Below are 27,669 nucleotides of genomic sequence, written 5' to 3'. Positions count from 1 at the left end.
TTCAGCCTTGACTGAAAAAGAAACAGTGCCTAGGCTATGAGTCCAATAAATAAATATTATGTATTATACAATAAGTATATAAAAATAGTGGGTAAATTATTTGCAATAGAGAGCTATACTGGCAGCAGTAATAAATTTCGCTTTACACGTTTATGCTTTTACTCAATGCAATTTTGGGAGCTTGGCCTATCAGTAGCTTTGTTTCTACTCTTTAAAGCTCTCAAGAGCTTTTATTTTGAAAATCTTGATAGAGACTACATAGATTTATTTTGGTACCATTCCCTCTCCCTCCCCCAACATTGTCCACTATAGTGAAAAAGGAGCATTCTGAACGTTTTCATCCAGAATTAAAATGAAAATCCTTAAAGAATCTTGGGGTTCAACTTTATTTTATAGGTATTAGAATTTTCTGGGGCCGGGAGTTTGGCCTAGTGGCAGAGTGCTTTCCTAGCATGCATGAAGACCTAGGTTTGATTCCTCGGTACCACATTCTTTTTAAAAAGCCAGAAGTGGTGCTGAGGCTCAAGTGGTAGAGCTCTAGCCTTGAGAAGCCCTGAGCTCACAGGGGACTGGCAAAAAAAAAAAGAAGAAGAAAGAAAAAGAATTTTCTGACCTTTTAAAACCCACTCACATGACTGTTCTTAGTTCTTGCCATCACTTGGGGAAGGGACAGAGCTGGGAGCGCCTTTGGAGAGGAATTCAGACTTGCATACTGTGTAACCCCATTCCTGCACTTTCTAGAGTAAGAAAAAACGCTGGGCAGAAGCTTTTAAGACCCGCCCGGCTTCTCCTCTCCTCCCTGGCAGCCACGTGGCGCCTGCCTGAGTCCCTGGCCACTGGCCATTCTGCAGGCGCGGCTCCCTGATCTGGAGGAAGCTTGGCTGAGCACAAGGCAAGGCTTCAAGCTTCCCCAAGCAGACCTTGCAAGGGACCAACCATCCATTCAAGGGATGCCTGGTGGGTCCCCAAAGTTTTCCCTGGAGACAGGTCTGGCAACAGGTCCGAAGCAAGGCCAGATGGAGCCTAACTCGGTGGCAGCCAGTGAATCAGCACCGCCCCGCCAGTGCTGGACATGGGAAGTAGAAGCTGCTGGGCTGCTGACCACCAGTCACTCCGGGGTCCCAGAGCCTAGAGGAAGGTGACATCATCGTAGCTGACACCGTAGTTTCCAAAGGCTTCACCAATGGGACGCAGGCGAAGTGGCTTGCCTTCTACAGCTCTTGTCCAATGCTAACAAAGCAAAAGGGGGCCCGGTTTTCGGTATAGAACCAATTGAAAACGGAAGAAGCACGAGGCGGAGTTGCCAATTGTGTCACCAATTGGGGAAAGAGGGTGGAGCCCGGGCCTTGTCAAGTGTGGCCAACCAGGGAGAGGAGCGGACTTTGGGGGTGGAGCCGTGGTGCTCCTGCCCAATCGCACAAGACTAGGGGCGGGGCATCTCTGGGGGTGCCCAATGAGGGACGCTGCCAGAGCAGGCCTGTCAAGAGAAGGGGCTGGGGGCGGGGGGACGGTGAGTCGGGGATAAACACTCGGCGGCGGTGGCGGCGGCTGCTCTGCTCGGGGTTCTGTCACGGTGCTGGCAGTGCCCGGCTCTCCGGCCCCCTCCCCCTCTCCCGTCCGGCGAGGGTGGTCACCAGAGAGGCTCTTCTGCCTTGCTCGGCGGAGCGGGTCTACGGAGGGGCGCGGGTGTCCGGCGGCGGCAGCGAGCCAGTGGGCAGTGGAGGTTGGTCCCGTGGCTCCGGCCCCCGGTGCAGAATGGCGGCGGCGGTTCGAATGAACATCCAGATGCTACTGGAGGCGGCCGACTACCTGGAGCGGCGGGAGAGAGGTGCACGGGGATGGAGAAGGGTCTGGCCCAAGCCCGGGCCGGGGGTGGGTGCTGAGGGGTCCGGCTCTGGGGTTGAGGCGCCTCGACTTTGCGAAGGTGGTTGGAGGCACGGAGAGCGCGACCGCGAGCTCTCTCAACCCCTCCGGTTCTCCCCACGCGCGCTCCGAAAGGAGGCCGCTGCTGCCCCCCAAAAGCTGCGAGTGGGGGTGAGAGGGGGGTTGCTGCCCCCGTCCGGAGCGCCGCCGCCGCCTCCCCACGCCCCCACAAGTAGGGGGCTGGGCCCCTCTCCGCCCGTCCCCTCGGGTTTGCCTCACCTGCGCTTGGCTCCCCAAGCGGAGCACCAGGGTCTCCCCAGACCCCGGAGGCGCACCATGTCTGCCCCGCACCCCCACCTTCACTTGGAGGCCGGTCCCCACTGGACCCACCAACCTGCGGGATGTTGCCTCTAGAAAACCCCAGCCCCAGTGGCGAGCGCAGCCACTTGCTGTGTCTTTCCAACAATGAGCAGCTGGAATCTTCCTTACACCTGCTCCGAACTGAGGGCATTCATTCACACAATTAAAAAAAAAAAAAAGCAAAAAACCCAACATCATTGTTCTCAGAATTCCACCTTACAATGTTACTTAGTTATGACTACAATGTTCGTAAAAAGATAAATAAATGAGGGGGGGAACTGGGATGGGGAGAGAGTATTAAATGTTCTGGACTCATTCATTAACTGGATCCTCCGGTTTTCTAGAAGCTGAACATGGTTATGCCTCCATGTTACCATACAATAACAAGGACAGAGGTGCCTTAAAACGGAGGAACAAATCTAAGAAGAACAACAGCAGTAGCAGGTAATTTGGTAAATATTCCTCCTTCCCTTTGAGATTGTGCTGTAAGGTAACAAATGGAAGATTGTGAGCTGGCTATCAGGATTATAACCTGGTAAATACATTAAATGGTGAACATGATTTAGTAATGTACACATGGTCTTATGCCATGAGAAGAAGCAGCCCTTCTGTTTAAGTTGAGGGGACTGAAAAAACAAGGAAATAGGGATGTCTGAATCTTTTTTTATGAACTTTTAATAAATTTAAGTTGGTTTTGGTTCCTTCTGTGGAAAAAAAAGGAAGTTTCAAATGATATTAGCGATAGGAACAATATTTTTGCCTTCGGTTGTTTCAGATTCTGGGCAAAAAAGTGCCTGACTTGGTCTAAATGGTAAGATTTTATTTTGACATGAAAATCAAACATGGTTGTTTTGTCATCTAATTTGTCTCATCTATTAATAATGGCAAAGGGGATTAATAGAGGTTAAGATCTACCTCTCTGGTGATGGAGCAACATATTAAATTATAAATGTTATGAGTTTTTCATATTAGTCTTATAGATTGTCATATAGTTCTTTAAATCTGTGAATCTCACTGGAGAGTGTTTGGCCAATGGTCAGAGCAATCACATACTAACATTCTAACCATGGTTTGTGGTATTGTACATATAAATATTCCATCAATGTAATTGCCCTTGTTTTCTTTCCCTTTGCCCTGAAAATATTAGTTGGATAGGAAATTTTGTTTTACTATGTCAACTCAACTATCCCTTTCAGTAAATTAAAATCTTGGACTTTTTCATTTATTGACTTAGAATCCTAATCTTCCTTTCACCAAGTAACTATATGGGTTGGCATTGTGGCTTAATACAAACTGACCACTAAACACCAGGAAGTTCCCACTTAAATTTAAAAGTAACTCATTCTAGGTTTATGTTTTGTCCTTGGTTCACCCCATGGCCTTGGTGTTATGGAATCACTGGATGTGAGTAGCACACTCTGGGCCACACTCTTGACTAAGAAGGCACATAAAGGCTATGCCTGGTATTATCTGGTAGATTTTCCTTGTCTTCCCATCTTGGCATAACCTGAAGGTTAGTAGCCAGTACTTCTGTGCATGGGTACTAAGGCTCTTTAAGAAAGATATTAATACTAATTTGTATAATGTAATAGTATCAACATGAGCTGAGTCGCATTTTGTCACAGTATTTTTTTTAACTTTTTCCATAGACAAACTTGGAAATCTTTCATTTTGTTTTCCAGGAAAAAAATCCACTTTTGCTTTTTGTTTTTGTCCATTCATGTTAGTAATGTAGGCTTAATACTGTAAACCTTTTTTCCTGAGTTTCATAGGAAGGTTGTGTATGTGTATACGAGATATTCTGTAGTGGGAGTAGAAAAGGAGATGAACAGAACTCAGAACTGGCCTACTGTGTGTGCGTGCGCACACGTGTGTGTGCGTGTGTGTGTGTGTGTGTGTGTGTGTGTGTGTCCGTGTGTCCGTCCGGGGGCTTGAATCCAGCTATCCCTGAGCTGTTTTGCTCAAGGCTAGTACTCTACAGGTGAGCCATAGCTCTATTTCTGGGTTTTTTGGTGATTGATTGGAGAGTTTTAGACTTTTCTTCCCAAGCTGGCTTTGATCCAGGATCCTCAGATCTCAATCTCCTCAGTAGCTTTGCCTGATGAGTGAGAGGTAGTATTTTTCCCTTGAACAATAAAAAGGAAGGTTTAGCAATGATATTAAACTTGTTGGGGAGTAAAAAATTTTGCCAGTTCTGGGGTTTGAACTCAGGGCCTGTTCACACTGTCCTTGGGCTTTTTCAAGCTTGAGCCACAAGACCACTTCTGGCTTTTTCTATGTATATGGTAATGAGGAATTGATCCCAGGGCTTCTTGCATGCTACGCAAGCACTCTACCACTAGGCCATGCTCCTGGCCCAAATGCAGTTTATTTTAAAATTAAAAAAAAAAAAAATGTCAACAAAAAAAAATATTGGATCATCTAGAGACATATTGGTATATAGAAAGAATATTTTCTAATTCCTGCTGCTTTTTAATATTAATAATTATAGAGAATTGAAAATATTGAAAGAATATTTTCTAATTCCTGCTACTTTTAAAAAATCAATAATTTATAGAATTAAAATACAGAAATTTATGTGTTTTTTTTTGTTTTTTTTTTTTTTTTGCCAGTCCTGGGCTTGAGCTCAGGGCCTGAGCACTGTCCTTGGACTTTCTCAAGGCTAGAGCCCTACCACTTGAGCCTCAGCACCACTTCTGGCTTTTTTCTATGTATGTGGTACTGAGGAATCGAACCCAGGTCTTCGTGCATGCTAGGCAAGCACTCAACCACTAGGCCAAACTCTCAGCTCGTGGTTTTTTTTTTTTTTTGGCCAGTCCTGGGCTTGAGCTCAGGGCCTGAGCACTGTCCTTGGACTTTCTCAAGGCTAGAGCTCTACCACTTGAGCCTCAGCACCACTTCTGGCTTTTTTCTATGTATGTGGTACTGAGGAATCGAACCCGGGTCTTCATGCATGCTAGGCAAACACTTTAACCACTAGGCCAAACTCCCGGCCCCGGTTTTTTTTTTTATATTTAAGAAACAAGGTCTTATCCAGGCTAATCATCCTCTTGCCTCAACTGCTCAAAGTACCTGAAACTACAGGCATGTGTGTTATATTAGTAAACCAGGCTCTGACATTCATGTGAAAGAGGAAGTTCAACACTTGACCATCAAGTTCGTGTATCCCACAGTAGCTACATAAGTAGACATGAGGAGTCTTTTTATTTTTTTTGAACCTAGGGACTTTCCCTATTTTCCAGACACACATATTGTTTGGGTTAGTTTTTGTTTATTTAACCATTTACTTTTGGGGGTAGGCGGGAGATGGTCATGAGGCTTGAACCCAGGACCAGGGTGCTGTCACTGAGCTTTTTCACTCAAGGCTAGAACTCTACTAGTGTAGCACTCTACCACTTTGAGCCACAGTTCTACTTTCGGTGTTCTGATGGTGAAGTAGACATAATCTCACTGGACATTCTTGCCCAGGATGGCTTTGAGCCACAACTCTCAGGTCTTAGCCTCCTGATTAGCTAGGATTACAGGTGTGAGCCACTGGCATCTGGCTAGAGTCTACTTTTTTGTTGTTGTTGTTATTTTTTTTGGTCAGTTGTGGGGCTTGAGCTTTGGGCCTGTGCAGTGTCCCTGAGCTCTTCAGCTCAAGGCTACCGCTCTACCCCTTGAGCCACAGCACCATTTCCAGTTTTCTTATGGTTAATTGGAGATAAGAATCCCAGTGGTCTTTAGTGCCTGGGCTGGCACTAAACCACTATCCTCAGATCTCAGCCTCCTGAGTAGCTAGGATTACAGGCATGAGCCATTGGCATTCAGCAAGCTATATATTTTTATACTGCTTTAACCTTTGATCTAATCACTATAAAATGGCCTGCTTTTTTTTTCCATTAATGACTAACTCAGTTTTTATCATACTCAGCGTACGTTAGGCTGTTAGATAAATGACCCCCTTTAAAAATATCATGTCTTTGGGGTCGGGAGTTTGGTCTAGCATGCACGAAGACCTGGGTTCGATTCTTCTGTACCACATATATAGAAAAAAGCTGGAAGTGGTGCTGTGGCTCAAGAGAAAAAAAAAGCTTGAGAAAAAAAGCAAGAACAGTACTCAAGCCCTAAGTTCAAGTCCCAGGACTGGCAAAAAAAAAAAATCATGTCAAGTGATCAGATTAAATATGTGGTTTCTAAAAGTTGAAAGTTTGGGAAGTCTTATGCTTCCTGTGGAATTTATGGAAGAGTTTATCTTGGAAACTCATAGAAATAAAACTTTTATCAGCCTATCACTCTAAAAACTCCAGACATATTTTGGTATGAGCATCCTGTGTACTCTTATTTTCAACCTATGTACCTTTTCTACTACTACTAACAAAAACAGTCCTTTTGTCTGCTTAAGCAGGGAAATCTTGACCAGCTGTGGTCATATACTTTCATCTATTTTTTAGAAAATCTGTCAGACTTTGGGGCTGGGAGTTTAGCCTAGTGGTAGAGTGCCTGCCTAGTATGCACAAAGACCCGGGTTCAATTCCTTGGTACCACTTAACATAGAAAAAGCCGGAAGTGGTGCTGTAGCATAAGTGGTAGAGCTCTAGCCTTGAGAAGGCCCAAGGACAGAGCTCAGGCTCTGAGCTTAGGCCCCAGGCCTGGCAAAAAATAAAAATAAAGATCTGTCAGACTTTGAACTTACTATTCCCATTTAAAAGTAAAATGCCACATGTTTTAATAAAGGCCAAAGACTCGCAATACATTGTTAACTTTGGTATCTGCTGGCCATTGAAGGAAGTAAAACCTCAGAATGATGTTCTTCAGACTGATGGGTATAACTAAATGAATTGGTTGAAAACTCTTTTTGTAGCCTGTCCTGAGACTTAAACTCAGGAGCCGGGCAGGAGCTCTCCCAGATCATTTTGCTCAGAACTAGCACTCTACCACTTGAGCCAACAGCTTCATTCCCAGCTTTTTTAATGACTCATTGGTGATAAGAATCTCATAGACGGCTGGGAGTTTGGCCTAATGGTACAGTGCTTGCCTAGCATGCACAAAGACCTGGGTTCAATTCCTAGGTGCCATATACATAGAAAAAGCCAGAAGTGGTACTGTGGTTCAAGTGCTAGAGCTCTAGCCTTGAGAAAACCCAAGGACAGTGCTAAGACCCTGAGCCCAAACCCCAGAACTGGCCAAAAAAAAAAAAAAAAAAAAAAGAATCTCATAGACATTCTTGCTCTAGAAGGCTTCAAACTATGCTCTTCAGATCTCAGCCTCCTGAGTAGTATTACAAGTGTGAATCCCAGCACCTGACTTTAACTGAAAGCGTTTAAGTTAACCAATTTAGAGGTTGATATATCATTTACCTAGAAAACGTGTATTATAAATCTTCAAAAGTGATGCTGTGGCTCAAATAGTAGAGAATTAGCCTTGAGCGGATGTGCCCAGGGACAGCATCCAGGCCCAGAGTTCAAGCCCCATGACTGAGACACACACACACACACACACACACACACACACACACACACGCACTCACACGCACACACACACACACACACACACACATACACACACACAAATTACAGCCAAGCGTGGTGGCTCATGCCTGTAATCCTAGCTGCTCAGGAGGCTGAGATCTGAGGACTGCGATTCAAAGTCAGCCTGGGCACTAAAGTCCATGAGACTCTTAATCTCCAATTAACCACCAGGAAACCAGAAGTGGTGCTGTGACTCAAGGGGTAGGATGGAAGCCTTGAACTGAAGAGTTCAGGGACAACCCCTAGGCCAGAGTTCAAGATCCACTACCAAAAAAAAAGAAACAAAAAGAAACAAAATCTTCAAATACTGTCACTTTGATCATTTGTTTTTTCCTTATGAATAAAAAATTCATCTCTGGGGAAGGATTCTTATAAAAGAAAAACTTTTAATTCTGGGCTACAAATTCCCTATTTCAAGATTATCTGCCCCTTCATAAACACTTTCCAGCATCCCTTGTATATAATGTAAATGAATTTGGTGGTGGTAGTGATGCTGATTATGCGAATGTGTGGCTGACAATTCACTTGGTAATACTCTTCCCTGAGAACTAGGAGAATTTATCTCGTAGGCCCAGTAAGTACCGATTATGCCCCTGCTAAGCCGATTAGATTCCTGAGTATTCCCATAAGGAAGGTCAAGATTCAGGTTTTTTGGTTTTTTTTTTTTTATAAGGCTGGAAGTTCTCTAAGCCCTTAACCTGTTTGGGAGTGGGAGGATTGTGTGAGGAGGACATCGAAGGGGCTACATTGACTGACTCCCTGTGACTTTGTGGACAGCTGTCCATGAAGTCTTAGACCAGACCTGTCTTCAAGGTCAGCTATAAACACACTAATAATATGATTTCACATCTACCACACCTTTCATCCAAAGCTCTATACTCACTTTTACAGTTGCTACCTCATTGATCCATGCTTGTTCAGTAGATTATTGGCAATTATTTTTATTTCTGTTTTAGAGAAGTTAACCAAGGACAGGATGGTAGAGAAAATATTTTTTTCCCTGTAGTACCACCAGCTAGTAGCAAAGCTGAACTTCAGTTTTCACCCCAGCTTCTGCTTTAACCAGCCTATTGCCTTTATGTGGAGGTGAGTTTTGGAAACCTCTTCCTAAAATTATTTGATAGGTATTTAACAGTAGCATTTTTCAAGAGGTTGGATATGCAATTGTGAATACAGGGACTTGAAAGACTAGGGAGGGGAGTTACTTTACCCTTTAAAACTATACACTGTAGCCGGGTGCCAGTAGCTTACACCTGTAAGCCTAGTTACTCAGCAGGCTGAGATCTGAGGATCAGGGTTTAAGCCAGGCAGGCTGGCTTTACTCTGAGAAAAGCCAGAAGCTGTGCTGTGGTTCAAGTGGTAGTGTACCATCCTTGGGCAAAAGAAACTCAGAGACAGTGCTCAGATCCTGAGTTCAAGCCCCAGGAGTAGTACCCATAAAACAAAACAATAACAAAAGCCCTATAAAACACTATAGTTAAATAATGCATAAAATTATATATATAAATGCATAAAATTATATATATATATATATACACATACATACACACACACACACACTGTAAAGTTTTGGTATATGCTCCCCCTAGAAAAAGTTACCAAGGCTGGGTAAGGGTACCACCTCCACTGTTTTACTCCTAGTCTGAAGAAAGCTTTGTGGTATTATATAACCAAAATTCACATTGGATTGTGCAACTGTTTTTCTCTTTGTGTAAATACTTTTATTTCCTTTCTTAAAAATCATCATTTTTCCAATAGGGAATGTATGGCTCAGTAAGTCACTGCTCCTTGACTCTTATTTTAGATATTTACATTAATCAACTCACCAAATGTATTGATTTTTTTTGGTAAAGCCCAGGGATTTTTTTAAAATATTTTTATTGTGATTAATAGAAGGGATACATTATATTCAACAGATAGAAGGTGCATAACTTCACAAACATTGATACCCTTTCTCATGACATAGTCCCCATTTCCCTCCCACCCTCCCCCCGCTTATCTTGATTTTCCCCCCTTCCCTATCCATTTCAAATAACCAATTAAGCACATATAAAATATATCAGATAACAAGGTGAAATATGGTAACAATATGAGATAACCAAGGGATAAGCCCAGGGATTTTTTTTCTTCCTTTTCGTCTTCCAGATTGAGCAAGAAAAAAGTTAAAATACTGGTATTGAGACAAAAATAATCTTATTATTTTCTTATTTTTCCCTCTTTCAGATCAACGCACAATGAAATGGAGAAGAATAGGTGAGTTGGAGATTTTGGAGGTGGGGTATGGGACATTTTTTACTTTACAAATGTTGTACTACTCATAGGAAAAGTTGATAATTCCAAAGACCACAGCCTCAGCCCCAGGCTACTCTTGAGGAATGCCTTTGCATGACTATTCCATCGATCAAAGCATGTTAACTCCTAGGCAGTGTTTCCATGACAAATGTTTTAAAATTTTTCATGTATCATAAATCCTGTCTTAATTCATATGTGCACAGATACATATATATCTTACACTGGAATAAACATACTTGGGAGTAAAGAGTCTCAGAATTCAGACAAATGTGTACAGGGCAGAAGTTGTAGTGACTAACTGGAAGAGGGTTGACCACTTCACTGGGTTCCATCTTGACATAGCCTGAGATGAATTTCTTTTGCCTGGATTGCTTTTGCTGCTTATTTAAATCTTTATTTTCCAAATCAGTTTGCTCCTCCTTCAGTGATACAACCTAGTGGTGGCTCATCCTTGGCTGTACATTAAAATCACAAAGGTTTTTATTTGTATTTTTTTGTTTTTTGCCAGTCCTGGGCTTGAGCTCAGGGCTTGAGCACTGTCCTTGGACTTTCTCAAGACTAGCACTCTACCACTTGAGCCTCAGCACCACTTCTGGCTTTTTGCTATGTATGTGGGGTACTGAGGAATCGAACCCTGGTCTTCGTGCATGCTAGGCAAGCACTCTACCACTAGGCCAAACTCCTGGCCCCTTTATTTGTATTTTTAAAAAATATTTAAGGTAAGCCTGGCACTGGTAGCTCAAGCCTGTAATCCTAGCTATTCAGGAGGCTGAACTCTGAAGATCTTGGTTTGAAGCCAGCCTGATTAGGAAAGTCCATGAAACTCTTATCTCCAGTAAATTACCAAAAACTCAGAAGTAGAACTGTAGCTGATGTAGTAGAGTGCTAGCCTCAGGCTAAAAGAAGCTTAGGGATATCACCTAGACCCTGAGTTCAAGCCCCAGGACTGGCAAACATAAACACACCTTATATACACAAATGTTGGGAGGAAGGAATAAATGTTTATTTCTACTGATTCTATAAACTAACTTTTTTTTTGGCACCAGTACAGGGGGTTTGAACTCAGGGCACTACTATCCCTTAGCTTTTGTTTGTTTGTTTGTTTGTTTTTGTTCAAGGCTAATATTCTGCCACTTGAGCTACAGCACCACGTCCAGCTTTTTCTGTATATGTAGTACTGAGGAATGGAACCCAGGTCTTTGTGTATGCTAGGCGAACACTGTACCACTAAGCTACGCTACTTTCCCACAGCCTTTTTTGTTTGTTTGTTTTTTTGTTTTTGTTTTTTCCCCTCAAGGTTAACACTGTTCTTGCTGTTTTACTGGTTAATTGGAGATAAGAGTCTCATGAACTTATCTGTGTGGGCTAGCTTCAAATTATGATTGTCAGATCTTAGCTTCCTGAGTAGCTAGGATTACATGTGTGATCCCCAGTGCCTGGATAAAATAAGTTTTTATTTAAAAAAAATTTTAGTTTATAAAAGTAGACCAAGTAATTTTATCAAATACTGTATATCCATTACATTACTTTCACAATTATCAGTATTTTTGCCTATGGTAGGAATCAAGTCCACCCCACTCCATGGAGCGTTTAAAAGAAAATTTTCTCTCTCTAGTAAAGAATGTGTGTGTGTGTGTGTGTGTGTGTGTGTGTGTGTGTGCACACGCGCGCGCGCGCGCGCCTGCCTGCACTTGCTCGTGTGTGCCTGTGTGCCTGTGCGCATACACATGTTCATATGTGTATGCATGCTAATACTAGGACTTGAACTCAAGGCACTGATTATTTCAGGTATGAGCCACCAGCACCTGTCTCTAGTAAAGACTGTAAAAAAGAAAATGTAACAAATCTTTTACTATACTGAAAAACAACTAATGATAATTCTTTGTGGCATTTAAAACACACATGCACACGCACACACACACACACAGTCCAGACCTCTCAGCAATTCTGATTTAATTGGTTTGAGTTGAGACTGCACTAGTATTTTCAAAGGCTCCCCAGGTGACTCTCATGTGTAACTAGAGCTGAGAACCATTGAACAAGCCTCATCCTGGTCTCTGAGCTCCCATCAACTTGAAATGCGGGGTACCCATCTAAATTGAATGGCTTTCTCAGTGCCCTGCATGAACAAGAAGGTAATGAGTGATGATGGCACTGTAAACATGTGTGGTTGTGCTGCATAAATCCCTCATTAGAAAGGGAGCTTGACTCGGAAAGTCAGGATGTGGATGATACTTCGTGTATTAATGAACAGGCAGACCAGACCCTTAGCGGGCAGGCAGGACGTTGGAAGTTGTGTGTGATGTTCAGGGTGCCACTCCTCACCCGTGCTCTTCCCTCACTCTGCCCTCTCCCTTGTTCATTGCTGGGATTGTGACTGACAGTGTTTTAAGCTTCCTTTGTGCTTTAGGGATTTACATATGGTGAGCCAGAAACTCAAAAGCATCTTCTTCAGATGGGAAGGTGGTCACCTGGGGCCTCTTTCATCTTTAGACTTTCTCCCTTCTTCTTGCCTTTACAACAAACTCAGTAAAGTGAGACTATTTTATTTATTTATTTATTTGCTGAGAATCCTCTACTTCTTCTCACACTTGAACCTTTTGTTTAGGTATTGTGTTATTATTAAAATGCCATCCCTTTTGGCTGGGGCGCTTTTCTAGCATGTGCAAGGCCCGGGGTTCAGTCCTTATGAAGAAATAAGTAAAGGTTCTTAGGCTTACTATGGTTTTCTACTTTTTTTTCTGTGCTAATCCTGGGGCTTGAACCCAGGGCCTTGGGCACTGTCATAGAGCTTCTTTGGTTCAAGGCTAATACTACCACTTGAGCCACAGCCCTAATTTCCTGCTCTCTCTGAGTGGTTTATTGGAGATAAGAGTCTCATGGACTTTCCTGCCTGGGCTGGCTTCAAACCACAGTCCTGAAATCTTAGCCTCCTGAGTAGTTAGGATTACAAGGGTAAGCCACCAGTGCCAAGCTAGCTTTGTACTTTTTAATTCTACAAGAATGCCATACTGGGCCGGGAGTTTGGCCTAGTGATAGAGTGCTTGCCTAGCATGCATGAAGATCCGGGTTCAATTCCTTGGTACCACATACTTAGAAAAAGCCAGAAGTGGTGCTGAAGCTCAAGTGGTAGAGCTCTAGCCTTGAGAGAGTCCAAGGACAGTGCTCAGGCCCTGAGCTCAAGCCCAGGACTGGCAAAAAAAAAAAAAAAAAAAAAAAACAAGAATGCCATACAGTATGTTATTTATTTTATTATTTATCTTATTTTTAATTTGTATAATCTGTTATTTATTTTAGCCAGTAGACTTTATTTTCTGTAGCCTAAGAGCTGTGCTTGGCATTGGATATTAAGAGTTCACACTGGATTGAATCAGCAAGTTCCCCTTACCAAGAAATGTTGGGTTTGTCTACCAAAACCTCACAGAAATAGCTTTATTTAATACACTGCCTCTATGGATGCAGAAATTGTAGAGAACTGGATTTACAAGTCACCATTGGGTGCTTAGATTCAGATTGCTTCCCTATGACCAGCTAACTTTTGTTTTTTGAAGGATTAATTTTCTATTTTCTTCTCTTTCTTTTTAGAATTTTATAAGCTCTTAATTCTTTGGTTTAGAGCATGTGGATAGATGAGAAGGAAGTGGCAACATTTACTTCACTTAAGCAAGTATTGATTGCTGCATCCAAGAGACAGAGATAAACATTTCTGGCCCTTCTCCCTTGTAGGTGTAGATGCTTAATCTTGGTGTTCAAACAGCTTCTGTTGTAGCCTCACTAGCTCTGTAACTGACTCCCAAAGAGAATACCTTTGTGTCAGAGTAGCACTTCAGCCAACTTTTGCCTTACTTCATGACATAAAAAGATTACCAGATGTGCCAAAACAAAACCAACTTAGGTAAATGACTTCTAAACTGGTTATATTTTTGTCTTTGGTATTACAGAATTGATTTCACATGGGTTGGTGTTTTTACACAAAAACCCTTTTCTGTGGTACTTTAGCAATTCAAAACAATGTTACTGTAGGTAACGAGGACTCCACTATGAGGATATAACTGTCAGTACTGCCATGGTTAGGTTCCCTGACACTGGTGGGAAGATGGAAGAAAAGATGTAAAACTGGGGTTTGGTGGGCACCTCAGATGTTCTGTAGTAGGTATGGGGACTGCAGAAGCCCCAAAGCCTCGGCCCTTGCTGTCCAACATTGTAATTATTATATAGAGTAAATTTATACCTGTGGAATTAGATGTATATAAATTTGTATGATGGTTGATGTGGATTGCAAGACTGCCCACTAGGCAAGTTGCATATAGTATTTTCCTTGTACTTTCTTCGAGTAGTTTGATAATCAAAAGGTAATAAAAATGCACATAGGTGCTTGTTTTAATTTGCATTTCATTTTCTTTTCTTTCTTTTTTTTTGTGGGAGAAGGGAGGGCTAGTACTGGGGCTTTCCCTCATGGTCTGGGTGCCCTCCTTTAGCTTTTTTCACTCAAGGCTGACATTGTACCATTTGAGCCATTCTACTTAGTAGTTAATTGGAGATTAACCATTAAAAAGAGCCTCACAGACTTTCCTTCCTAGTCTGGCTTGAAGCCAAAAATCCTCAGATCTCATACTCTTGGGGATTATAGGTATGAGCCACCAGCACACAACTGCTTTCTTCCATTATTAGCACAATAAAACAATTTTCATGGATATGTACATTTGTCTGTATATCCTGTTAAATAATGTTTGTACAAATTTCTAAGGACTTTACTTTTTCTTTAAAAAATTGCATAATATAGAGGATATATACGAAAGTCATTCCTCCCTTTTCTATCACAGTTGTCCAGCTTGTCATTTACCTTCAGGAAGTCAGCTATTACTGATTGAAGTCCCCGCCTCTAGTGTATACTTCTCTCCTGGTTATGTATAAGTCTGTTTCTAGACTTGGTTTTGTAATCCATGAACCCATTGATTTTTTTCTATGCCTATTTGCAATGTTTTAATCACTCAGGTTTTGGGTTTGTTTCTGTGTGTGTGTGTGTGTGTGTGTGTGTGTGTGTGTGTGTGTGTGTGTGTATTGGTCGTGGGACTTGAACTCTGGGTCTGGGCACTGTCCTTGAGCTCTTCAGCTCAAAGCTATGGCCCTACCCCTTGAGTTATACTTAAGTATTTCATTGATATACTCTGCCCTGACCTTAAAATTATTATTTATTTTATGGTGAAATTCTGAAGGAGAGAGTAATTCTAGTTATATCTTCAATTAAGAAAAGTAATCTTTGGTGATGGCCTTTCTTCCAAACAGGGCACACATGCTCATGCCCCATTTGATACACTCTACCTCGAGGGCATACCAATCCAAGAGAATGGGAGTGGTAGGCTACTCAAGTGTCCTCTACCTATGGCATTCATCCTTTTATTGAGTCTGGTCTTTGATTTACAGACCTACTAGTCTGTGAGAGAGGGGGATGGGCACGATGAAGGAAGCATGGGTATGCAGGCAGAAATAAGGAGAGCTGCCCAAGGGCACAGCAGTCAGCCAGGCGGCTTCTGTCAGTGCTTTGGCAGTTGCCTCAGCAGCCAGAGCTGCCCTCACAAATAACTTCCTTCACTGGATATTTACTTCTCCATCATTCCTGGCCAACAAGAGTTGAGGAAAACTAACAGAGCGACAGAACATATGAAAAATAATGGGAATTATTTTGTTGTTGACTTTCCCCTTTCCTTACCATTTTTGGAACAAGCACCTAACCCTTCCCTGCAAAACATACACACACACGCGCACACACACACACGCACACACACATGGACTTGCAGCCCTCTTTGTTATGTGCTAAATCTATTTCCATAGATCTGTTTCTGAGCATACTTATTCTTTCACTTGATTTGTCTAGCCCTGCACTAGTACTATTGTGTTTTTAATTATTGAAACTTTATAATATAATTTAGTATCTGGTATAGTACATTCTTCATTATTATTCTTTTTCAAAAATGTTGGCAATGTCTCACAAATTTATTCTCCTAGATGAAGTTTAGACTAATTTACCAGCATTTAGTGAATTAAAGAATACTACTGGGACTTTGTTTTCATGGAATTGCTTTAAATTTGTAGACAAGCTTGGGGAACATTGCATTTTTACTTTGAGGGTTCATATCCAGGAATGTGCTGTTTTTCCACATACTCAGATTTTCCTGTATCCTTCAACAACATTTTATAGTTTTCTTCCCATAGGTCCTTCCCAAACCCTTTTAAGTTTGTTCCTAAATATGTTATACTTTCTTCTTGCTGTGCAAGTGGTTTTGTGTTCTCTGGAAGGTGGCTCTCCGGGTTAATTATAAAAGGAATACTATAAAAGAATTATAATGCTGTAGTGGCTCACGGTAATGAGCCCTCTGCAGAGGAACCTAAGACTGAAACTAAAGGCATATATGGAGTCCTCCTTTGTGTCTGACCATGCCCAGGGCTTCCAGACCTTGCCAGTGGTCCTCAAGTAGACCATGTCAGCCTTGTGTTACCAAGGAAGAAGCTAATTTGTTCAAGGCCACGTAGAATAAGTGACAATGCCAGGATCCCAAATCTTTATTTATTTATTTATTTTGTCAGTCATGGAGCTTGAATTCTGGGCCTGGGCACTGTCCCTGAGCTCTTTAACTCAAGGCTGCTACCACTCTACCTGAGGAGCCACAGCACCACTTCTGGTTTTCTGAGGGTAACTTGGAGATAAGTTTCACTTTGCTGCCTGGGTTGACTTTGAACCTCCATCCTCAATTCTCAGCCTCCTAAGTAGCTAGTATTACAGGCGTGAGCCACTGACGCCTGGCTCCAAAACCTTATCTTTTATCACTACATTAATATCAATGTTTAGGTAGTCAAAATTATGTTTTCTGAGCTGGGCTCTAGTCTAGCTAGAAATGATATTTTGGAAGATGACTTTCTTATATTTTTTTAATCAAGTCAAAATATGGCTTCCTTATGCTAATGTGTCAGGCCATATACAAAAATTAAAGAGACTTTTGGTGATCCAGCAGGTAAAGCTTGTTCAAGGTTCATTATCTAAGCCCTCACAGTATAGTTTGGCTCTAAAATAGGCAGTTAGAAGCAGGAGGGAGCCAGCATTTGGCACAACCCCCTTCTGCCAGTGCTAGGAGCTGAAAAGCCACTCTTTTGGCACTAGAAAGAAGACTGACTTATTGAGATGGGATGGTAGGAGATCCAAGAGGAGGGGCAGATTATGACATCAGGTGGCTTCCTGTTGACAATATGAGGCAAGACTCCCTTCTAGTTGCCTGAGAGGAATTAGATGTGGGTTAAAATGGGGCAGGAAGTCAGAAGTAAGCTTTGGTAGGTGCTTGTGCTGCTTGCTCTGAATCTGGAAGTTTTATTGATGTTCTAGACCCCAGGATACTATGTGTGTCTGCTTGTCTGTCTCAGGGTTAAAGTTCTCAGTGGGAATTTGCTTTCTCATCTGGCACAGGGGTCAAATCTCACTGCTTAATGTATTTTCTTTGTTTCGTGATTGGCCCAGGCAGTGGATGAACGGGACAGGACCACTATCAGGCTCCAGCAATTAGGCACTAGATGGTTAATGCAGGCACTGCCAAAGGCAAAAGTTAGCTTTGCGTGTCTACAAAAGTCCAGAAAGAATTCCGATCCTGATTTTGTAGAATTAAAAAAACAAAAAAGAAAGAAAAAAATAAAACACTGACTTAAACAGGTACTACCCTCAGCTTCAATTAGTGAGAAGCCTCATTTCTAGTTGTACACTGGGAGAATTCTTTGGAAACCCAGTTTCAGGTAGTGAAAGCAGTGTTTTCTGGGCTGGACTCCAGTTCAACTAGAAATGATGATGCATTGAAAGATGACTTTCTTATATTTCTTATCAGTAGACAAACTTCCTAAAAACTTTACATACTCGTATCTATAATATACACCCACATCATTAAAAGACTAATATGCACTGTTCTGAGTCATGTAGCCTTTTTAGCTAACAAGCAGGCTGATAGATGTCCAAATGAAATTTTAATTTTTGAACTTTTTCTCTTAACTTGAAAATTAATCTACAGACTTTTACAGTGAGAACATGTAAGTGACACGTCACTAATGTAACCATGGACGTGACTCATTATACTTCCTTGAAGTGTTTCTAATAGCACAATGTGTTCTGAAGAATACTGTCTGAGGTGAATGTCTGCACGTACCTCCTGATGTTCTAACCCCACTCCCTGCTAATGCTGATGTGGGTCTGTGCTTGTGGCTCTTCCACTTGGAGAGGAGTGGAATTCAAGTGGGAATCTTGGAAAACTGTAAAACATTTGTGTCCTTACCTCTTCCTTGCTCAAATGTGTTGTACTCCTCAAGCTTGTCATGGAACAGAGGCCCTTGGAACATACAAGACCATTTCCTCATGATTTAGATGCTTGAACCTTAGAAAAGGAAGGTGTGAGAGCAGCAGGCATTGAGAACTGGGTGAGGTAGTCCATGCCTGTAATGCTGGCACTCTGGACACTGGGACAGCAGGCCATCCTGAGCTACACATGAAGGGCTAGGAATGTAGCTATGTGGTAGAGCACTTAACTATGTAATAGACCTCCCAGCCCAGCACTGGCAAAAAAAAAAAAAAAAAAAAAAAAAGAGAGAGATTTAGCTTGGGGGAATATTCTAAGTCTTGATGGACAATGTGAATTGATTAATATCAAACCTATTTTCCTATGCCACAGCTTTCTGATATGCCTTTCTTCTTTTGATCTGCATTCCCAACTCACAATAATACATTAAGATTCTTAAGAGGAACAAAGGGCAAGACCAAAAGACATTCATCGTTTCCCAGTTTAAGCTATAGAGTGGCTCCTGGGTGCTAAGGAGCTCTACCCCACGTAGTTGCATGTAAAGGTGGGCTGAGCCCTGCTGCACATGCTAAGATATAATAGAGATAGACTCTGGCCTCCAACGGTCCAAAGTCTAATTGTTCAGACGGTACAGTCCATCGGCAAACACTTACTAAGTGTGTGTGCTGGAGCCACTGTGGCTACATAGCAATGATTAAGCCCAACCCTAGCTTCCTAAGGAGAGTTGGCAGCATATGGTTAAGTGACCAATACCAAACAATGCCGGAAAGTTTCAGGAACCTCCCAGGGAATACTGGAGATCATTAAAGCACTCAGGAAATGGAGGACCACATTCTGTGTCTTAGGAAGTCTTTAGGGCTGGTAATTTCTGAATTTTTTTTTAAATTTTATTTATTTTTTTTTTTTATTTTTGCCAGTCCTAGGCTTTGGCTCAGGGCCTGAGCACTGTCCTTGGACTTTCTCAAGGCTAGAGCTCTACCACTTGAGCCTCAGCACCACTTCCGGCTTTTTTCTATGTATGTGGTACCAAGGAATCGAACCCGGGTCTTTGTGCACGCTAGGCAAGCACTTTAACCACTAGGCCAAACTCCCAGCCCTAATTTCTGAATCTTAACCTGCTTCTCATGTTTGTGAGATCTGCTAGATTTTAGAAAAGGCCCAAGCCAAGTTTCAGTGGTGTAAACTTGCAACATTGCGGGGTTTTGTGTATCTGGAGTGGGCCTCCTCTGTCACCTCCTCAGCCAGCCTCTCACGCTCCCAGTCTGTCCCATTGTACCAACCAGTTACACTCCAAAATAGAGAATGCATTCTCCTCTGCTATGTGTACCTTTAATAGAGCCACATTACCAATGATGTATTGCCCCCTTATGTCATAAAAATACATTTAACTTTTAAAATATCAATAGATTGAAAACAACAACAAAAATGGTTGAAAACAAAAAAAGTATTTAAAAAAAATATTCAGTAAAAATTCCCCTTCCTACCTTGTCTGTGCCTTGCTTTTATCTCCCAAGCCCATCATCATCAAGAAAACGTAACAATTTTCTCTTGTTTGCCTCCGTTTTTACACAAGTTTGCCAGGTTTGAGGACTTGCTTTTTTCCACCTAAGGAGTGTCTGGGAGATCTTTTCTAACTGTACACAGAACATATTCTCACCCCTGCCTGCAGATGTATAGCCCTCCAGTGCCCTCCATAATTCTAGTCAGTTCCCTGTGTGGCGATCTGAGTTATTTCCATCTTTTCTATAACAAATAAAGCCTCAGTAAATAAGTCTATACATGTCATTCTTATATCTAAATTCTAGGGACAGCGGTGATATAATGATTTAGTAGCTTTGAAAGGGAGTCTTTCACAAAGAGATGCATAGGTTGAAAACATTCCTCTCATAGCATGTCACAATTTTCTAATTTGGATATCTTATGGATTACAGAAACCTGGAGAGCCTGATAAGTGTGCTTAATAGTAATGGATTTAATCCCTGCCCCTAACATTTGTATTACAAATAGACCATTCAGCCTGAATTTTGCTTCTCATTGGTTTTACCAGCCATCTGGCTCCAAAGCATATCATTGGTAGCATTTGCCAATTGTATGAAGTTGGCACCTTCATGCACTTTAGAGCCTATTTTCACTTGAGTGCTTTCCAGCCCACTTAGAAGCTCAAATGCTACTGTGTTCGTGTCTTTCTAGACGGGCTCATCTTCGCTTGTGCCTAGAGAAGTTGAAGGGCTTAGTGCCACTTGGACCTGAATCCAATCGACATACAACATTGAGTTTATTAACAAAAGCTAAATTGCACATAAAGGTAAGTATATTTTGGATGCCTCTTCTTGTTCAGTGAGGGCTTGTGTGTTGTTATAAAGAACATGCCTCTCTTTGAAGACCTCCACTTTGCCTCTTGGATGACCCATAGGCACATCCGATGAACATATTCAAACCCAATGCATATTTCTCACTCGCAGGCATCTGAAGGCGAGTGGCCCACTAGCTCTCTATGTGATCACACAAGCCAGAAACTTAGATGCCTGCGTAGTCACTACTCCTCAGCCAGCTTTCTCTAAGCCATCCTGATGACCTAAATATCTCACCACCTGCTCTGCATCTCTCTCACCACCATCTACTGCAGTAACCCTCAGAGGTCTCACACTCCAGTCTGCTTCCTATGCTTCCTGAACAATCCTGCCAAATTCAAATCAACGTGTTACTTTGTTTCAAATTTTTCTGTATCTCAGAAAAATTTTTCTGTATCACAGGTCTGCTCCAGGCTCTACCTACTCTGGCTCTCCCTGGCCTCTGCAGCGGTATTTTGTGCCACAGTCCATCTCTAGCTTCTCCTTACTCTCCTGCACTTGTCTAGTTCCCTAACCACAGTGCTGCTGTGCTGTTTCCTCTCCTCTACCTGCTTCCCCTCTACACATCCTCCAGCTCTCTGCACTGGTCTCACCAGTTCAGAGAAGGCTTTGCTGACCTCCCTGACTCTACCACATGTCTCCTGTGGCCAATGGCCCTGTCACAGTAAAGGTTTGGTGGTGGTTTCCATCTCTCAGTCACAGTCTAAACATAGGGGAATCTGGGTCTTTGAATATACTTCAGGGTGTCTAGCCCAGAGCTGACCCTCAGTGTCCAGCTTGGACAGCTAAGGGAAAGGTGAGTTGTGTTCGGACTCCTGAGAGCCATAGCCCAAATCACTGTTTAGATAAATAACACTCTAATGATGGTTAGTAGCCTGTATACATGGCAATTCTGGGAGAAAAAGACTGTATTTACAACCAAACAGCTACAATTAAACATTTTTCTTAATTATCTGAAGAATATGAGGATCTAGGGGGTAGAGTTGCAAAAGAAGAAGACATCTATGGAAATGTGTTTTTGAGCTTTTCCATTGGATAATTTAGAATCAGGATTTCAAGAGGGACAATTACTTCCTGCTAACAACAGAAGTTAATTGGGATTTGGCCTGACACACAAAAAAAATGCTTATGTAATTGGGACACATACTTGAATAAACATAATTTTAAAGAGAAGCGTGTTTCCTCAGTTCCCAGACCACGCTGTTTTCTAGTTCAGAGAGATGATGTGTTTGGGATCACTACAGATCAGGAGACCAGGATATAGATTCCTTCCTGACATCATTTCAGCTCGAAGACTGAGGGGTACGGAATGTCAGAGTGTCTGCCTCACCCCCAGTACCCCTGTGAAGCCTGCAATCACCTGCCATTCCATAACCATCACGGAAGGGAGTCTGCCTAGTGACACACCCTATGCCTTCCGAGGGCCGTGGCACACTTCACTGCTGGAAGTGAAATGTGGAGGGCTTTTCACAATGTGGGCTCCAACAACTGCCTTTTGACTTGCAGAAACTTGAAGACTGTGACAGAAAAGCCATTCACCAAATAGACCAGCTGCAGCGCGAGCAGCGGCACCTGAAGAGGCAGCTGGAGAAGCTGGGCATCGAGAGGATTCGGATGGACAGCATTGGATCCACCGTCTCCTCCGAGCGCTCTGACTCTGACAGGGGTGAGTTCCCCCCCATCCCCCTGCCAGCCCCCCCCCCACCACCCATGAGGAGCACGGAGGCTTGCAGCCTGAGTTCTCCACCAATGTGTGTGTCTCTCATCCTCCCCACAGAAGAAATGGACGTGGATGTGGAAAGCACAGACTGCCTCCCTGGGGACCTGGACTGGAGCTGCAGCAGCGTGAGTGACTCTGATGAGCGGGGCAGCATGCAGAGCCTCGGTAGCGACGAGGGTTACTCCAGCTCTGGGATCAAGAGAATAAAGCTCCAGGACAGTCGCAAGACATGTCTCGGGCTATAGGAGACCGTGGTCACCCTGCCACCGCCGCCCTGCTGGTTGTCCTGATGGATCTGATTAGGTAGCGTATGGGACCCGCCCACGATACTCTTGCACGCAAACTTCAATGTACCACCTTTACCAAATCAGCTTTGTCCAAGTTTTTGAGGAAGTTCGTAGGATTGGGTTTCTGATTGCATCTACTAGCCTCTGTACGTGTGTCTCTCTCAAAAATTGTCTCTAAGAGACTATACATTCCAATCAATTCAAAGCACCCAAAAATTCTTAGACTGAATGAGCAATGTTCACATCTCAGCAATGCCCCCACCCCTCTTTACTGTTGTCATGTAGTTGACCAGACCTTTCTCAGAGTTCTCTGGCTTACTGTTCCTTTCCTAGGAGAAATGTCCAAGTGTGTCTTGTGCTTAGGAAACTAAACTGAAGGAAATGATCTTTGGAAGTTGAGATTGGGATCTCAGAACTCAGAAGTAAGCTTTGAAAGTGAAATTGAAGAGCACTTAACCCCAGCCCTTGCCCTGGGAGGAAGTGGGGACACCTCCTGGAAACGCCCTCCAGGCACAGTCCAAGGCCAACTCCCTACTCACCCACCACATGTGGAGAGGAGCAGTCGTCCTCACTTTAAAACAGACAGCTTGACAGCATGTTTCTTCTCGCAAATGAAACGGTACAATCGGTGCACATGGATCTTGGGTCTTGGGCCCTTGTTGTCATCTGCTGTCTCAAGGCACATTTCCCCCCTCCAAGTTTGGTAATGCTACTTGTCTCTGGAATATTTTTTTTTCCTACCTCAGAGATAAATGAGATCTCCATTTCCCACTTAACAAAAGTGATTATGCCACCCCTTTTTTTTTCCTTTTTCCCCAAATAAGTGACATTTGGTCCAAGTCTAATCTATTTTCTTATTTAACTTTCAGCAATAACTGAGCTCTGGCACTAGCTGAGCTGGTAGCCATCATAGTGAAAGAAAGAGTCCACATTTCTACCGTCCTTATCGCAGGTGAACAGGAGGGTTCCCTAGGAGAATCCCTCCCTGAGCTGATTATTTTTGGATTCTCCCAGAAACTTCTTTATGGAGTCTTTTGGGTTGGTAGTTTAAAAGGCTGATTTTTCTCTTTGGTTATGACTTCTCCTATAAGTGGTCTCCCACTTTGTAGCATTTTTATTTAAGCTAAAAACAGAGCACATGTATATGTACATAAAACACATAAAATCTATAAATACTATTTATTCATTTTATATAAACTAATGTAATGGGAAATAAATTCTTATGACTTTGTGCTTTTATAGATGTTCTAGCAACTTTGTATGTAGGTAGCTACAAAATTGGTTCATTCCCCTTAATATTTTTGCATTCATCTTTTTGAGGGCTTGATATTTTCAAGCTTCTGGTGAATCGTTTTCATTGAATCTGAACCATTTGTGAAATCTGTGACGCTGCAACAGAGCATGTGTCACATAGCAATGGAACATTCCTAAAATGCAAGGCACACTGCGACTGGCCCGCTCCACCCTGGCTCCAGTGCTGGCCTGCGGCCCCCCGAGCTGAAGTCACTGGCACACCTCAGCTCTGCACAGCAAGCGCCTCCACCTCCAAGCCACACATAGTCTGCGCCGGAGTTCATCTGCTACACGAAGAGCAATCTAAACAAAGCAAGATGGATCCCTTTTGTGTGATTTGTTCCTTAATGATTCCTTAATGTATTAAGAAAAGATTTAATTGGAAATAGTGGATTCCTCAATGATTCCAAAGTCATCTATAACACTTCTGTTTTGTTTTTCCCCTTTATTTTGAATTTGGGTGGGGGGGAGGGGCAGGTGACAAAGAATTTTTTTTTTAATTGTTGGAATCTTTTCCAATTACCAGCTGAAGATTTGCACTGAAATACAACTTGTATGCCTTTTGCATTTTTGAAAATCTGCTTCCTGAATTTAAGCAGAGGGATAGTGTTCAAAGAGCCAGCTCAGCCTGTAACATGTCTGAAGAAGATATGCCTGCACTTTGAGGTCCCTTTCGAATGCCATTCGTAAGACCTCTCAAGCATTTTGTTTAATTGCTACATCCAAGCGCCTCACGAGTCCACGATGCTAGATGCCACCTGGCATAGAAGACGCGAAGACTTTGGAAAAAGCTTGTGGGCTTACACTGGGGGGAGGGTGGGAAGGGAACAAAATTTGTGTACTTGTTTGTTTGATTTACAAATAAGGCATCTAAGAGATGCTATTATTTTCTGTGTTTTAAATGTTGTGCCTTTGAGTTTAAATGGCATTTTTTTTTGGTCTTTTTGGTTGAACTATGAGATGTACTGTCCCAATATAAAAACAGTAATTATTTGACCTCTGCACTGTTTGTCTGGTCCTTTTCAATTTGATTGCATTTAAATGTGAAACTTGATAGATCTCTCTATTTTTAATGCACTTGTGATAAACACCAGGGTTAGTTAGACATTACTTTTAAAGCTCAAGGTAGACTAAGTCAGCACGCTAGACAGCTTCTCTCTAACCAAAACTAACCTTCGGGACCAGCAAACTCAGCCCTAGGCAGCTACTCCTCTTCCCCTCGCGGCTGAACAGCAGCCCCGATTTTGCCAATCTATCTTCTCATTCACTGATCCACCAGCATGACTGCTAAAAGCATGTCTTTTTGGTTGTTTTGATTTTTCTTAAAATGAAAAAAAAATCTTTCTATTAAGATTCTTAAGCGGGGGAGAGGGGAGGGGCAAAGATATAAACCCCAGCCATTAAAACTTAGACAGTTATACTTAAATATAGATGTGTACAAATATAGCACATGCATATTTTTTGTGAAAGTTCTTTTTAAAAAAACTAAAATCTAAACCAAGCTTTTTGGTACTGTCATAATGCAAATGGGAAAATAAGAGTATGTCATCCAATTTAATTTCATGCCATGAGGAAAAATTGTGTGTGTGTGTGTGTGTGTGTGTGTGTGTGTGTGCTGTTATCATTCAAAAACACAACTTTCCATCCCCGGTCAGCTTTGAATGATGGGGCACACACGCAGGATGTTGAAAGTTGTTCTTTTGCTAAGCAGAGATCTTGAATTCTTTAAGGTACTGGCAAGCAACCATTGGCTCCTTTCTCTACTCATAGGCCTAATTTAACTAGTCCAGTCTTTGCTAGAGCATCACAATATAGACCTAGACCCTCCCTATCACTGCAAGACTAAAACACTTCTGGTGTCAGTGCAGAGTTCAGCATTAGATAGACCCTGGCTGCTTAAGTGTTGTGGCTTGGGGTTTGGTTTTAAAGCGAGCATTTTCCTTTTTCTTTTATTTATTTTTTTTTTTGTCTAAAGCAGGGTCTTGGTCTAAATCCCAGAAGTTTCCTCTTTTCATTAAAAGCAAAAGTCCCTCCTTGGTTTCCTATCTGCCTCTCTTCCCCGCCCTTTGATGTGGCCAAGAGCAAATCCAGGAGTCTGAGACAAACTTCTAAACTAGGTGGAATGTGACGTTCAAAATAACCTCTAGCAATATCTTAGGGCTTGATAATGGATTTTTGTGGACTTTTTTCCTCTTGCCTTCCTCCCTGTTCCTTAAAGAGAGAACTTATTTTTGAAAAATATAAATGCATATATATATATACAGATTAGATAGATATGCACATTACTATTTAGGGTTTTTTATATCACACTGTATAGGCAAGAATACCACTTTCATTATGCTATATAATTTATTCCTCCCAAATTTTGGGTCTTTTCTGTTTTCTTGTGTCTCCAACATCGTCTTCCCTCCTTAACATCTCTGTGTGTTGAACACCAAGTAGTGGATGTCAATTTCCTGCATGTCAAGCTTATTTTCCTACATTTGATTCTTTGATAATGGCATGTTTCAGTAGCTGGCTACTCCTGACTTCCAAACCCCTTCTTGGGAGAAGACAGCCCTCTTTAAATGATGTGGTTTCCTCATTCTACATGGCCAATCTCTCTAGATTATGGATGTTTTCAAAGATCCTGAATTAAGGATGGTGCAATATTTGATCTATCATGATTTATCAATATTCCCTGGAATGATGTCCTTTTATTATATTCTTCTAGAAGAAGAAATAGCTGACTGGCACAGCTAAATTCAGCTGTTTGAATGGCTGATGAAATTGAATATGTTTGTCTTTCTCTAAAAATCATAACATGAAAATTAGGAAGGCACCCAAGTGTAAAATAATCTTGATTTTAAATTTTGACTTCTTATTCTGAGGGTGGCAGGTGAGAGGGGGTCATTCTTTATTTTGGCTTTTACCTGAGGACAAAACTTGCCTCTATCCCTAAAATCCCAAGAATTGGTGCTCTTGGAATATTTCTGTTATCCATCAACAGCGGGGGTAGGAGATTTTCCTGGAGGTGAACACAGCCTAGGCAGGAGAGCAGTGGATGAAAGAATAGGAAATTCTGTTTCCAGATGTTTATTTCTTTATGTAAATACAATGCCAATGTAAATCCTGTGTCAAGACCATAGAGAATGGTGCTTTTTACTACAGTTAGCACATGCATTTTTAGAAACTATTAACGTGTTTTAGAGAATCTTTGCTGTGTATACATGTAAACTTCTGTATTGTTCAACCGTTAACAAATAATAAATTATTTCATTATTAAAGCAATCTTGGTCGTCTTCATATTTTGCATCCAGATTTACCCTTTCATGTTTGTTTGTTTGTTTGTTTGTGCCAGTACTAGGGCTTGAAATCAAGGCCTTGCACTCTTGCTAGGCTTTTCTGCTCAAGGCTGGCACTCTACCACTTGAGCCAAAGCTCCAGTTCTATGTTTGCTTTTTTTCAGATCAGAGTCTCATGGAATTGAATGCCCAGGCTAGCTTTAAGCCATGAATCTCAGATTTCAGCCTCCTGAGTAATTAGGCTGGATAGGTATGAGACTCCAGCACCTGGCCTCTTCAAAGACTGAATTAATCAAATTCCCTTTTGAAAATATTGTGGCAAATTCACTAGTTCGAGGTTTTCAAGCCTTGGATGAAGGGTCTCTGTGTGGCTCGGCTGAGC

At 42.1% G+C, this 27,669-nt stretch overlaps 1 protein-coding gene across 3 annotated transcripts; it reads left to right on the top strand.

Annotated features, from left to right (window-relative positions):
• The first annotated feature begins 1,520 nt into the window (after window positions 1-1,520).
• On the top strand, window positions 1,521-24,308 carry Mxd1 (MAX dimerization protein 1). Of its 3 annotated transcripts, XR_016536239.1 has the most exons (7): window positions 1,521-1,828; window positions 2,568-2,667; window positions 9,957-9,986; window positions 20,543-20,657; window positions 22,210-22,369; window positions 22,481-22,726; window positions 23,044-24,308. XR_016536239.1 is itself a non-coding variant. In XM_090336750.1 (6 exons), the coding sequence occupies exons 1-6, from the start codon at window positions 1,756-1,758 to the stop codon at window positions 22,666-22,668; spliced, it is 663 nt and encodes a 220-aa protein (XP_090192876.1). In that variant the 5' UTR covers window positions 1,521-1,755; the 3' UTR covers window positions 22,669-24,308. The 3 variants fall into 3 exon arrangements, 2 of the variants coding, with proteins under 2 accessions (XP_090192876.1, XP_090192875.1); XM_090336750.1 differs by having other exon boundaries at window positions 22,484-24,308; XM_090336749.1 differs by having other exon boundaries at window positions 22,481-24,308.
• The last annotated feature ends 3,361 nt before the right edge of the window (window positions 24,309-27,669 follow it).

Source organism: Megascapheus bottae, chromosome 7, assembly GCF_031878675.1.
Source record: "Megascapheus bottae isolate mThoBot1 chromosome 7, mThoBot2.hap1, whole genome shotgun sequence".
Classification (NCBI taxonomy): domain Eukaryota; kingdom Metazoa; phylum Chordata; class Mammalia; order Rodentia; family Geomyidae; genus Megascapheus; species Megascapheus bottae.
This window is presented reverse-complemented; position numbering and strand designations above follow the sequence as displayed.